The sequence below is a fragment of the Grammomys surdaster genome, unplaced genomic scaffold, assembly GCF_004785775.1.
Source record: "Grammomys surdaster isolate TR1022 unplaced genomic scaffold, NIH_TR_1.0 67, whole genome shotgun sequence".
NCBI lineage: Eukaryota > Metazoa > Chordata > Mammalia > Rodentia > Muridae > Grammomys > Grammomys surdaster.
In genome coordinates, this window is record NW_021604569.1 from 10,033,553 (window position 1) to 10,048,639 (window position 15,087).

General features: G+C 47.4%; 1 protein-coding gene across 1 annotated transcript in view; it reads right to left on the minus strand.

Moving 5' to 3' along the window:
* Positions 1–13,916, minus strand: part of Spred2 (sprouty related EVH1 domain containing 2) — a 97,929-nt gene extending 84,013 nt beyond the window's left edge. The window contains exon 1 of the mRNA XM_028777833.1: positions 13,558–13,916. Coding sequence (XP_028633666.1) covers positions 13,558–13,583 — 26 coding nt within the window. The 5' untranslated portion in view covers positions 13,584–13,916. The remainder of the gene's footprint in view (positions 1–13,557) is intronic.
* Between the last annotated feature and the right edge of the window lie 1,171 nt (positions 13,917–15,087).

Below are 15,087 nucleotides of genomic sequence, written 5' to 3' on the forward strand. Positions count from 1 at the left end.
CATTAAGCAACCTCTCCAGCCTTTTTTTTTTTTTTTAAAGTAATGAGGTTTCTTTATAACATCTGCCTCTAGGAAAGTCTTATAGTGTTATTGTCCAAAGACATGCACTAGCATGACCATGACCACACAGCAGGCTAGTGGCAAAGGAGTGGGAATCAACGTGTCCTGAATCCCAGAACTCACTCCACACACACGGCAACCTCTCTTTCTTGCTATCTGGAATCCATTTAAGCTTTTAGAGTTGGGGCAGCCTCTCCTCCATTACAAAGAGGAAAGCACTACAGAAGAAAGGCCATTCTGTTCATTGGCTGCAGGAGTGGGGAGATGGATGGAGCTGAACGAGGCAAGATTCACCCCAACACCTCCTGCTTTAACCAGAAAACCAAGTACTGACTCACAGTCAACATCACGACCCCCTGAGCTCAACCTTTCCTCTCCCGAAGAGCTTCCCCATCTCAGAGTCTGACAGCTGGTTGCTAACTTTCTAACCACATGAACTGTGAGGAAGAAACTCAAGGACTGCCCCCCTTCCCTTCACACACTTGAGGGACTACACTTGTATCTCCTAATGACTCCTGAGTTGACAAAAAAAAAAATATAAAACAAATATCCACTATCATTTCAGTAATACCTAATGAGGCTTTATTTTATTACGGTAAGAGCACTACTGTGTGCACTGAAAAAGATACACACTATGTGGGTGATACTGCAGATTCGGTTTACAAGCAACACTTAAGGATCCCAACCACTTGTTATGAGCCAGTGGGCAGTTCAATTCAAGACTTGCAGATTAGGGCTGGTCAGATGGCTTCCTGGGTAAATTCTCACGGCCTTGAGTTTGACCGATGGGACCTACATGGTCAAACAAGAGATCAACTCCCAAAAGCTGTCCTCTGACTTCTACACCCGCACTGTGGGGCATACATGCCCACGCAGGTGCTGGAGAGAGCGAGCCATTAACAGGAAGAGCTGCTCTTACCGAGGACCCGAGATCATTACCCAGAACCCAAGTCAGGTTGCTCACAACTCCAGCTCAAGGGGACACGACACCCTCCTCTTCTGGCCTCCCCATGAACCCACAGTCACGGGCACATACCCCCCCCACACACACACACATATACAGTTAAAAAAAGAAAAAAATCTTTAAAAATAATCTTAAAAAGAAACTTCCTGGGAATGGGCCTTAGGCTCTACTCACAATCCTCAGAAAGAAAAATATGACAGACCGATAAAGCACAGGGTCCCGTCCCTCCCCCCCCCCTCCAGGAGAACTGCGGGCTTGCGTATTTTTAGTGCTTCTTTTGGGGGGGAAACAAAGAATCTCTCACTTATTTTAGCCTTGCGGTCTATTCTTAGATCTCCAGCAGCCAGGCCCAAGCACAGCCCTCCCTCTTCCAATTCATATTCCAGGCTCTTCTCATTCCTCACCAGGAATTATCTGAAAAGAGTAAGAACTGACAAGTGACAGACCATTTACATTTTAACCCTATTCAGACTTAGGTAAATGGTTTAATATGCATGCTAATATTCCATCATTATTCCAATTAAGGAAACTATTATGTTAAAGTGTTTAATCAGGAGAATTAGGGAGAGCTGCAGACACCTAAAATTAACCTCTAATAGTCTTGACAGTCCCCCCATTTAAATGCTCGGCTATAAGCAACTCTTACTTAGGATTTCTGCTTAGGCACACAGGGATTCCTGATAAGACCTAAAAGCAATTCATTTCCTAACAAGATTGCTGTCTAAAAGAATAAACTAAAAGAGCCACGATTTAAATACAACCAAAGCCCCAGGCAGTCACATGCCAGGAGATTTAAACATCATCATCTTGATCCCGTTAACAACAATGCTATCCGCATCAGAAACAACACAAGAACTTCCTCTTTCTCTGACCTTCTCTGCTTAATTATTTCCTGTGATTTCTTCTAGGGCCAGCAGGCTTTCCTACATGACTGACTTTTCTAGAAGCCGCAGAGTGCCAGCAGCCTATTGAGATATTACACAGTTGGGGGCCTTCACATACCTAAATGACAGATTTCTGGGGGCTCCTGGAATGCACAAACAACTTTTTTGGTTTTCTGGGGTTTGGGAGCTTTTTTGTTTTTGTAGGGGAAGTGTTGTGTTTTTTTTTTTTTTTTTTTTTTTTGAGACAGGGTCTCTCTGTGTTGCCTTGGCTGTCTAGAACTCACTTTGTAGAACAGACTGGTCTTGAATTGAGGGATCCTCCTGCTTCTGCATCCCAAGTGCTGTAATTAAGGGTATATACTATACCACCATGCCTGGCTTGATCTTTTATTTTCAACTGCCAGAAGAAAACACGTTTTCCACAACTCATTCCCATCTACAGCCAAACAGGAAATTCTACCAGGGATGAGAGAGGAGAGTTTTGGTGCTGCCTCCCTGTTACTATCTCCCACCTTGTCCAATGAGCCTCAACAAATGAATCACTACTAATACCAGGTATGTCTTAGGTCTCGACCCATAAACATACAAAAATCTTAATTCCTTCTAAAACCATGCACCATCTCAGGCCCACCTAGTCAGGATCCCATACCTATAGCAGCCCAGCACAGAGTCCTTTTGAAAGCTACTGTTTTTCATCAGCTGCTCCAGGTAAAGTGTCCCTGCCCTTTTGGCTACTTTCTTCATACACACTTTCCACCTGGGATAAGGCAGGCAGCTTGATCTCTCTCCGAGTGAGAACTTACACTGTTCACATTACAGGCAGAAGAAGCCACCTTAATGGCTGAGGATAGCTCACTCACAGATCATGTCCAGCCTACATGAGGTCTCAGGCTAAATCCACAATGAAGGACTGGCAAAGAGATGTCACCTAGCATTAAAATTCTTACAAGATTCTGAGTTCACCTGGGCAGTGTGCACACCTTTAATCCCAACACTCAGAAGGGAGGCACAGGCAGACCTATGAGATCTGAGGATCGGCCAGCCTGGTCTACAGATTCAGTTCCAGGACAGCTAGGGCTATACAGAGAAACCCTGGTTCAAAAAAGATTCCGAGTTCAAATTCTTAATAATAGCAAGTCGATATATTTACAGTGCTTTATACAAGAACGTATGGTCCTGTGAAGTTGAAAGACACAACAGTCATCTATAGAGATGAAATCTAAAGTCAAAAACCTCGTTAAAGAACCAAATCCTGGGTCTGGTGACATGGTTCAGGAGGACCTGAGTTCAGTTCTCAACCCCCAGATGGCAGCTCACAGCCATCAGTAACTCCAGTTCCAGATCTGATGCTCTTCTCTGCCTTCCTCCAGCATTGGGGACTCATGTGGTACGCATGTACACACACAGGCAAAACACTTAAATACATAAAATTTTTATAACTAAAAAAATAAGCTGAGTGGTAGTGTTGCAGTTCAGTACTCAGGAAGCAGAGGCAGGTGGATCTGAGTTCAAGGCCAGCCTGGTCTATAAAGTGAGTTCTAGGACAGCCAGGGCTACACAGAGAAACCCTGTCTCAAACAACAACAATAACAAAAATAACAATAATACAATAATAATAACAATAATCCAACCAAAGTCCTGCTAAGCCAGCTGAATCACATCCATAATCCAGCACCAAGGGTACCAAGGCAGAATGAGCACCATGATATTAAGGCTAGCCTAGGCCACAGAATGAGACCTTATTTAAAACAGAAAAAAAAAAAAAAAGCATAAATGCTGCTGTGATCAAACAAAACAAAACCTTTTAACTGATTATTAGCATATTTATTTTGTGTGTGTGGTGCTAGAGATAAAAACCAGAGTGCTGCCGGGCAGTGGTGGCGTACACCTTTAATCCTAGCACTTGGGAGGCAGAGGCAGGCGGATTTCTGAGTTCGAGGCCAGCCTGGTCTACAGAGTTCCAGGACAGCCTGGGCTATACAGAGAAACCCTGTCTCGAAAAACCAAAACCAAACCAAAACAAACAAACCAGAGTGCCTTTGTGCACACTAGGCAAATATTCTACCAGTGACCTATATCCTCAGTCCTTGGGCAAGATGTTAACTTTACAAAATCTATTCCTCACCTACAGCACAAGGATGCTGGAGGGTCGGCCATACTCCCCACAGGCAACCATGTACGTGTACTTATGTACAACACAACCTCCACATGCCTTACAAACCATTACTCAAGGGCCTTGCTTGCCAGGGATGCCTGACAACATCATGCTGATCCTAACAACACTCGGAGTGGAGTTTCGGCTATGGGACCCGGGAAGCCCGTTAGCAGGTGAGAGCAGGGGCAAGTGTAGCAATCAGTGAGCCGAGAAGACAAAGCCGTCCTCATACCCGTAAGGCACGAGAAAGTGTCTAACATCCTAGAACGTAAGTTCCCCAAGGGCAGGGACTGCCTGAGTCACGCTCTGACAAGTGGGTGGATTAGAGGTAGGCGTTAAGCACTCTGTATGCAGTGACAGGCAGTAGCTAAGCTGGTCACTCTGTTCTCTGGATGCACCCTGTGCTGCTTGTTTCTAGCTATACAATAATTCGTACATGGTTTTGCAATTAGGGCCCTAAGCACATGCATCAGAATCTAAATGTACCACCCACAATATCAACACCTGTTCTCTAGTGCTCCTAATGTTCCCTGGAACCAAAAAAAAAAAAAAAAAAAAAAATCTAAGAAAGGACAACAAGGCCCACAAAACCAGTACATAACAGAAGATCCTTATCCTGAAACCTGGTGCACATGGCACCATGGGAAAAACAGACTTGACTCAGTCTCTAAGCAATAAGTAACTATATTAAGACTGTTTACCCGTATAGCTTCATATGAACCAAATTGTTGAAATATCTACTAAACTGGCCCAGCATCACACTTGTTTCCTTGGTAGGAAATATAAAATGAAATACCAACATGGCATGCAAGTAGACAAAACACATCCTAAGCCAACGTCATCAGGGGAGCCCTGAGCCTCACCGTCACTTTAGAACCAACCCAGAAGCTGACAGTAGTAAGAATTTTAGACCACACACATGAGAAGGCCAGGAACTGCCAAGGACAGCAACTGAGAGGGAGAAATCTGACTGTCAGAGAATAGATAAGCTATGAAATCTCCACAAGCCGCCTGGCTCATCCTTCCAACCCAGTACCGAGAAGGCTGATGCAGGAAGATGTCAGCACAAGCTTGAGGGGCCTCACGACCAGGCCAGTCGGGTACAAAACAAGACCCCATCTCAAAACAAAGCAAAGAATGGTCATTACCAACACCACAGAAATAAAGAAAAAGAAAGTTTTATTCTAGAGGACTCTACCAGGACATCAGAGAAGCAAAAGAAACAGCAGAACAGGACCTTTACGACCTAGCTCTCCTTTCAGAAGCTCCGGAACACCAAACAAGGTACAGGCCGTGGACACAAATTCGGAAGACGAGACATCTTGGCACACGAGGAGCCAGAGCAGATGTGAAGGGGATCCAGCAAACTCCCAACATGAGATGTCTACTGAAAGTTTACTGGGGCTTCCACACTTCCTACTTAGTAAGAGCCAGGTCTAGACCAGTTCAACACAATGAGCTTCTGTATGTGATCCAGAGCTCCCGAGTCAGAAAGGGGACAGAGGAAGGATCTGTCCAAAGCCATATTTATTCCACTTCTTTCATGGTGGCCTCCCTCTTGGCTTTGGTGTCAAGCTAGAGGTGGTGGCTTATGTCTATAATTCTGGCACATGGGAAACAGAGATGAGAGGATACAACTTTGAGGTTTGCCTGGGTTACAGTGAGTTCTAGGCCAGCCTTGGCTATATAAAGTTAAGAACCTGTCTTAAAAAACAAATAGGGGCCAGAAGGGGTCAAATGACCCACAACTTTAGTCCCACTACTTGAGTGGCAGAGGCAGTTGTATCTCTGTGAGTTCAAGGTCAGCCTAGTCTACATACTAAGTTCTAGGTCAGCCAGGGCTATCTAGTGAGACTTTGTCTCAAAAAACAAAACAAACTAACAAAAATGGGGTTGAGGATCTAGCTTGGGTAGTAGAGTGCTTGTCTAGTACGCACAAGGCCCTGGGTTTAAGTACCAGAACTGGGTGTGTAGTAATTCAATGTCATCCTAGGCTATATGGTGAATTCTAGGCCAAACTGAGCTACCTGAGAACCTGTGCCAAAAAGAAAAAGAAAAGAGAAAGAAAAATGAAAATACTTTTTTGTATGCAAGAACAAAGTGAATTATCATTAAATGTTTATGTAGGTGAAATGATTTTTTAATGAAGAAAACATTAACTTCCATCAGCATGTTTATAGAAAGCCCACTGATACTGTCAGGCCATGGATGTAAGAGTCAATCAATACTCTTCGGACATCATGGGCAAGGTTTCCCTGTGCACCTGCAGTCCCTATGGAACGCAAATGTAAACCCAGCCAGGATTATCTGAGCCATCAGGGCTAGAGGAGAGAGAGCGCCAGGGCTATTCAACAGCAGAAAGAAATAACAGAATGAACCATGAAGACAGAAAGGAAAGAATCTTATTATCAGATGAATCAGGAAAGACAACTGACATTTAGTCTGGCACATTTCTATGCATTTATGAATGGATCTGCTGGGGATATAACTATGAACAATACAACCGGATCTGAAAAGAATTACTATTTCAAAGGCAGAGGGAACGAGCCACAACCATACATTTCAGAAGCTGCCTGTGTCTGTTCTAATATCTTCAGTCAAAAGTACTCAATACAGCCAAGTGTGTCAGTGCACGTCTTTAACCCCAGCACTCAGGAGCCAGAAGCAGTTAGATCTCTGTGAATTCAAGGCCAGCCTGGTCTACACAATGTTCCAGGCTAGCCAGGGCTACTTAGTGAGACTTTGTCCAAAATATAAAACAAAAACAAAAGTACTAACAGCTACTATAAAGTCAAGCTGATTTCTTTACCTCCATCCACTAAGCCCACATAAAGCAAGCTGTGTGTTCAGTCAGCTACCTCAACTTAACATACGTAAGCACACTTTGATAGTCATGTGTACAAAAGGCTATGTGAGTGTGTTGTTAATAAAGATCACTTAAGAAAGGGAACTGAAGCACTCAGAAAGCAGAGGCATACAGATCTCTGTGAGTTCGGGGCCAGCTTGGTCTACAGAGTGAGTTCCAGGCCAGCCAGAAAAAGAAAAAGGGAACCGAGTGGTCGGGAACCAAGTGGTCATAAAACAGTTACCTTTTAGGTGGGTGGACTCTCATGCCAGTCAGTATCAAGTCTTTTATTAATCCTAGCTTGTTTTCTTTCCATGACCTGAGATACCTGTCAGGCCATTTAAGTACACGCCTACTCAGGGCAAACATGCAAAAAAAATACTCCTTGTCCTACCCACACACATGCAAACCACAATGAAATGCAGCAGGCCTGACACACACCTAAAGCACAATGGGTTGCTCAGAGACAGTTCAGAAATATACTAAACTAGCCAAGTGCCACAGTTAATATTACCGCATTAATCCACAGGAACAGAACAGCACGTCGGAGGGGGATGGGAGGATAGGGAGGAAGAAAGAGAGGCTGGAAAACGAAAGGATTGGAGGATGATGGGTGGGGGGTGTCTAATAACAGAGCACATTATATGTGTGGGCATGAGACTGTGAAGGAATAAATCAAAACCACATACATTCTGTCACGCCAGGCACTGTGTGCATCCATGGAAAATGGGATCAGAAGCTCTAGAAAGAGCCCCCACATCGCCAAGGTCTTACCTTTAAGGTCTAATTTCCTTCAGAGACAATAAGCCAAAACAAACAACCACACATATCAAAACTTCCTGCTCTGCCTCCATTAGCTCTGAGGATCTGCTGTTTGTGTGTGTTTGTGTTCAGCCAGTAATGTCGGACCTATGCCAGGACTGGGGTTCCTCAGCACAGCTGTCTCCAGCATCAAGTGAGAAGACATCACTGGAACCCTGCAGCTACTGCAAATTATTAATATTGTGATTTCTGCAGACTCCTTGCAGGGGTAGAAATACAGACCCATCTTACTAAGCCAGAGATGGACTTCTAAGCTGGAAAATGTGCTGATCCAGTGACACAATGCCACAGTCCAAACTCTGGGATATAGCGACAGGAAGAATGAATGCTGGAGTTCAAGAGTTCAAGGCCAGCCTTGGGCAACACAATGAGGCTCCCTAAACCCCATCTCTAAAAAGACAACCAATCAAACAGTAAACTTCTTCCCAATTTTAACCTCAACAACTACAATCAGAATGGTGCTGAGTCACTCATGACAGATTACCACTCTCTGACAGTTCTATATTCAACTCCACAAAACAGAGCCCTGGGTACACCCTCGGAGCAGGTAAGTTAGCTCAGAGGGTAGCTAACTACAGTCTAGGATGAACAAGTGCTACAAACTGCTATAATCATTACATTTTTCCCAAGAACAAAACATTTTGTCTTAGTGCGCACCGTGTGTGTGTATGTGTGTGTGTGTGTGTGTCTATGTGTAGTCCTACATGGACCACAGAGACAACCTCAAGTATTGATCATTGCCAACAAGGTGTTGTTGATCTCTCTTTAGTTTTTATTTTATATCACCTGGATGGATGGATGGATGGATGGATGGATGGACAGACGGATGGATGGATGGATATGTACCACATGAGTGCCTGGTGCTCACAGAGGCTATAAAAGCATATCAGATTCCCTGGTACCAGTTAGTTAGTTGTGTGCTCCCATGTGGGAACTGAGCCTGGGTCTTCTATAAGAACAGCAAATGCTCTTAACTGCTGAGCCACCTCTTCAGTCCCTGGGATCTTTTCATTTGCTACTCTGTATGCCAGGCTACGCAGATTCCTGTGTAGTCCTGCTACCTGTCAACAGAAGCACGGAGAAACCCAATGCACACTACTGTGTCCAGCTCTCTGGAGATTCTAACTCAGGCCCTTGCATGCTTTTACCTACTAAGCCATCTCCTCAGCCGCCAAACAGCACTTTGAAACATTCATGTCTATTACTTTCTTCAGTACACATTTACTAAGCAAATACAATGTCCTCAGTGGTATTGGGCCAATAGCAGGAAACTAAGCTGTGGAATTACTAAGCAATAAGCCCTAAATCCAAAAGTTCTATAGTCTGATGAAGAATGTAGCTGGGAGAAGCCCAGCTACATGGTAAGAACTGCCTGACAGAACAAGAGGAAAGAAGACTACAGCCACTGGACGTGGAGGGGGAAAGTCGAGGACAGCCTCCCCAAAGGATGGCTTGAAGAGGCTGGAGGGATGAGTGGTATCCATCTATGGATGGGAAGTAAAACAGAATCCCAGAACGAGGAGAAACAGTCACGGTAAGCTAACACTCCTAAGTTCAAGGCTATCTTCAGCTACACAGGAACCTCATGGTTAGCCACAAAAACAAACACACAAAAGCAGCAAGAGTAAGTAAGGAAAGCTGTTGGGGCAAAATAGTTGTAGGTTTTCCTGCTGCTTTACTGACAGGTCTTACTGGTTAAGGCAGCAGGGAAGCGGATGAGATTTGCTATAGCCACAAAGAAGGCAGCATTTTCTACTGAATGGACCAAGATTCCAACTCTGCATGGTCAACTCATATTTTCATCATCAAGGGTTTTCTACTTGTAAAGACTGCCTGGCACAGAGACTCAGCCAGTGCTACATAGCAAACGCTGTCTCAAAAAAGAATAAAAGATCCTGCCTACACAGACAGGATGCACTGACTTTTAAAGGCCAATGCAAAATGGGTTGTGTTGGTACTTGCCTATATTCCCAGCATCTGGGAGGCAGAGGCTAGAGGATCACTTGCAAGCTCAAGGATAGCCCTAGCTACATTAAGTGCCAAGTGAGCCAGGGGTACATAGTGAGACTCAAACAAACGAATGCATGCTAATTCAGTCAGCTGGGCTTGGTGGTACTTACCTGTACATGATCGCCAATACTCAGGGGGTAGAGACAGGAGGATTTAAAGTTCAAATCAACCTGCCAGGACTACAGAGTGAGCTCAAGGCTAAACAGAACAACTTAGCAGGACTCTGTTTCATAATGTAAAAATTTTTGAAAGATAATTAAAAAAAAAAAAAAAAGCTGAGTCTGGAAAGATGGCTCAATGGTGACAAGTATTTGCTGCTCATCTAGGCCCGGGATTTGTGTCCAGCATTCACGTTAGGTGGCTCACACCTGCCATAACTCCACATCTAGACGATCCAATGCTCTCTTTGAGACTTCAAAAGCACTACACTCAAGTACACAAATGCACATCCAAATTAACCATACACAAACAACAATAAATTGTTTGTTTGTTTGTCAGGTGTGGTATTGTAACCTAGAAGGCAGAAACAGGAAGATCGGGGAGACATTTGAAGCCAGCCTTGGCTGCACACGGAGTCTGAAGCTAGTCTGAGCTCCGGTCTCAAAAAAACAAAAATCAGGGCCCTGTTGGGGCTCAGTGGATAAAGTACTTGCCTTGAAAACCTGATGACCTGAGTTTGGTTCCCAGAATCCACATAAAGGAGAAAAGAGAGTACCAACTCCACAGAGTTGTTCTCTGACCTCCATAGGAGTAACATGGCACACATGTGTACACATACACACGCGCACACATACAACACCATACACACTGCACGAACTGCTTGTATTGGGTTCAATGTCCTGTACTTGTTTCACCTAAATCTAACACTCCAGTAACATTACTTTGAACACCCTTCCATAATCTTGGGGAGAAATACAGAATTCTCATCCCCAAGTTTGTTTAACTTCATTTTAATTTGATATGCTCCTCATACTTCATGAAAATGAAGAAAAACCATGGCAGTGAGAGATTATCACCAATTTAGAATAAGTAAGGACCAAGAAATAACTCACAGAAATGACCAGGAGGCAGGGAGGTCTACAGCCATAGTGGAAAGTGCCCACCTAGCATCGTGAGACCGGGTTCACTACGGCTTGCCACCACATTCAGATACTAGCTAGCTAGGAGCAAAGGGTTCCTCCTGAACCGGGCTGTTGAGTGAATTCTTCACTTGACTAAAGGGGTGGTCTTAGACAAATTACTTAAACTCTCCTCGGGTTCTCCAAAATGGAGGTGATCCCACAGTTGAGTCCTACATATTTCATTGCTATAGGAATCACATAAAGAATCTCCAGAGGCCAGTGTAAGGAAGCAAACCTATAATTCCAGCACTCAGGAAGCTGAGACAGGAGGATCCCTCTAAATTAAGATTCTAGCCTGGTCCCAAAGCTATCCAGGGGATTCATGGTGAAGCCCTGTCTAGACAAGAACAAAAAATGTAACCCCAGAAAGTCAATTCAACAGTGGTGAAGAAACCAGGGCTCTCTAACACTCTGAAACTAGAACCCATCTCTAAGACCTACAAACTTAACAGAATTCTTTACTTTTGGAGTCAGGGTCTTACTCTTAGCCCTCCCTAGCCTCAAACTCATGACAATCCTCCTGCTTCAGTCTCCAGCTGCTGGGATAGCAGGTGTGAGCCACCAACTTCAGCTTCTACAAGCCTTCTGATCATAGTAAAACTGATCTCTCTCCCCAAGACTGGAATGGAGAAGTATTCACTTAACGCTGGTGTCCTCACCTGGAATCCTTCCTTTTAGGCTAGCAAATGGGGGAAGACACAAGGCTGACCCTCTACTGGAAAACAGCACAAGCCAGACCTGTGCTCCCAGTGGAAGGAACCAGAAGCCTAATGCACACTGGGCAAAGCTCTCCAAGAACCCTAAACAGCACAGGTACTGTTCACTGCCCCTAAGGCTACACCGAAGTGCAAGTCCAGACAAGGGCCCAGAAAAAGAACTGTTTATTGACCAAGTTCCACAAGGGGAAGGCCTAGCAGATACTCCTTCCCCACTATGTTTCAGCATTCAAACTCCCAACTCCCCCACACACACACTTTGTGATTTCAATCACGGGTATAATAAGGCAAAATTAAATTGTCTAAAACAGCCCAAAATGCTGTGAGACTCCAACAACAGGTGGGAACCTCTCCAGGGACAGGTGTCTTGACAGACTAGGGCTACAGCAGTCGAAGTTCCCTAGGGACATACAGAAGGAAATTCCCTTTGCAGAGCATCAGCTTCCTTCCACCCAGCCTGACAATGAACGCCACAGGATAAAAGGCCATTTAAAAACAAACGAGGGCTGGGCAGCAGCTCAGTAACCCAGCTCTTGCTTGTCTGGATGTGCCAGGCCCTGGGCGCGAACTCCAGAACCAAAAACAACAACAAAAAACCCAGGGAGATTTCTTACAGAGGTACACAGGATTTTGCCACCTGCTACAAGAGCTCTCTAAGCCGCCCAGTGGCCCAGTCCTGAGTCACTTCCCCTCTCTGCACTCTAGAGTGTCAATGCTCATGGGGGAGAGGGAGTGGTAGACACACAAAAGCAAAAGACCTCGGGTTTGGGAGCTAGTCTCCAGCCACTCCCGCTCCACCGCTCCAGGTGCCCCTCCCCTCAGCATCCCCGAGACTGCGGACTCATTCTGGAGTCCAAGCAGGCGCCGCTGCTACCTTGGCTAATGGCAGCACTGAATGAAAGGAGCCGAGGCAGGCTCAGGATTTATGAATGTGCAGGGGAGGAGGGATATCATGTGACAATAAAGGAGAACGTCTTATTCACAAAAAAAAAAAAAAAAGTGAAAGAATACAGCCACTGAACAGCAGCCTCAGAGCCAGGAACTGCTAGGACCCCTGGCTAAGTACCCGCCAGGGCAGACCGGCAGCCCCGCCCCCAGCGCCCCGAGAGGGAAACGCCTCGAACCCAAGAGCGGAGATCCAAACCTATGTGCGACTAAGGCGGGAAGCAGCTGCCACTTGGCCCAGAGACGGTGACAAGCCCGGGTCTCCCCGAGGGGCGAGCATAAGCACCTCTGACTAAGCACCGAGAGCTTTGTTCCCCTCGGGCCTGCGGGCCGGGTACACGCACGGGCACGCGCTCTACCTCACATACATGCCAGGAGCGCGCTTCCCCGCACGCTCTCCCGCCCTCGCTGCACACGCTTCGGATCCGCCCCCAGAGCTGCCCCGACACCGTGGGGCGCGTGTGTCGGCCCACACGCGCGTGCACACACTCACGCGCGCCGGGACTCGGCAGGCTGCTCCCGCGCTCTGGCCGCTGCGCGGACCCCGGCGCACCGACCCTGTGGCGAGCCCGACTGGCCCTCCCCCAACTCCTCCGTGTTTTTATGAATGAAAATGTGGTATGCAAATGAGAGCGATTCAAGAAAACGAAATGGCGGAGCCCGGGCCACAGAGGGCTCCGGTGAGGGCTATGGGGAGGGCGGCAGTGCCAGGAGTCACAAAGTCACCATGCACACAGACCCATCGACCCCGGGATGCCCCGCGTGGAGGGCGTCTGGGCTTCCGCTCCCGCAGCCTGAGGACCGCCCCGAGGTCATTTGCGCGCCCTTGGCCGGGGCTGCGACCTGGACTTGCAGACCCCAGGCGGTTTCTGCCGCCTTCCCCTGCCAAACCAAGAGCCTCTCGCATAGCCCCGGCAGCTCAGCCAGCGGCTGCACCCCACGCCAAGTTCCCCAGATGAGTCCCCTCCTGCGTCCTTGGCGGCGGCCCCCAAGCCGCCCCGCTGAGCGCCCACATCCCACCCGCAGCGAACTTACTCGTCCGGGTGTGTTTCTTCGGTCATTTTCTTGTTCACCTAGACGCCTGTCCCGCGGCGTGCAGCCTGGCTCCCTTCATCTTCCTGTGCGCTCGCCCCCCTTCTTCACATCTCCGACATCTCCTGATTTGGTGGTGGAGGGGGGGAGCTAGAGATGAAGGGGGCGCCGAGGCAGGCGGGGAAATGGAGAGCCCCAAGTGCAGGGCGAGGTCTGGGAAGGGGCGCACCGGGCAGCGTACGCCGTGGGCCGGCCGGGCGCGGCCCCGGGGCTCCGAGCGGGTGCAGGGGCGAGATTTGGGAAGGGGACCCGGAGGGGGAGAGCAGCAGAAAAACAAGCACGCTCGGGGCGGCGGGCGGGCAGCCGGCTGCGCTGGGGCTGGGCCGGGGTCGCCCCCGGGGACCGGGCCAATCAGGGTTCCGGGTAGCGCTCGGCGGCCGGGGGAGGTGCGCCTGGGAGGCGGTGCAGGGCGCCCCGTCCGAGCCCCATCTCGCCACTCCACCGATTTACTCCATATTGGATTCTCAGCGCCGCCAACAGGAGGAGGAAGTAGGGCGGAAGCGATGACGTCTTCCCAGCGGCCAGAGGTGGTGGAGTGCAAAAAGCTTCCTACTTGCGACCAAAATAAAAAAGAGAGAGAGAGGAAAAAAAACACACTCACAAAACACTTTGTCCCGCCTACTGAGCGTGCCCCTCTTCTACTCCTCCTCCCGCTAGCTTCCAGTCCAGGAGGAGTCTTGGAACGGCATGGTTGGCACTCCGTTTGTCGGACTCCGAATCCCCGTCTCCGGGGCTCCGGGTTTTAGGAAGCCCAAGAGGGAGGAGGCGGGAGCCGAAGACAAGAACACATCTGGCTCCCGTTTTGTCCCCTCCCTCCTTCCAAACCTTTGGATTAAAAATCAAGGGGGGAGGTGGCGGAGGGCGGAGATGGGGAGGAGTTTAGATGCAACCAGAGAGTTTGGGTTTGGAGAAACACTGCGGGGGTAGGGGGTGGGGGCAGTGCAGGTGCCCTCCGCTGGCCTCTACATCCCAAGTCTGATAGAAACCATACAAAGAGAGGGATTTGGACTTTGCCAGTGTCCTGTATAACAGAGGAGGTTCAGTTTCATGAGAATCTTGCGATTTTTTTTTTTTTTTGGTTGACAGAGAGCAAGTGTTTTCCTAGCCTGTATCTCAGGGTGTCTTCAAACTTGCCTTGTAGCCGAGGTTGTTCTTAAACTCTTGATCTTCTTGCCTCAGCTTTCCAAGTGATGGCATTACTGTTATGCAACACCATGCACATCTAGAGGGGGCATTTTTTAAAATAGTAATATGTACACAGAAAAAGAAAGGCACACAGCCAAGAAACTTTTGCTTTGCAGGCAGAAATGAAGTTTAAAGGTAACACCAAAGTGAACTAAATTATCTAGTCAGTGAATAATAATGTTTCTTGTCTCCAGCTCTTAGAAGTCCATAGTTTCCTGGGCCACAGATTACTGCCTTTGCTGGGCTTTGGCCAAAGAGAGACCCAGGAACTCCTCATTACTCTAGCCC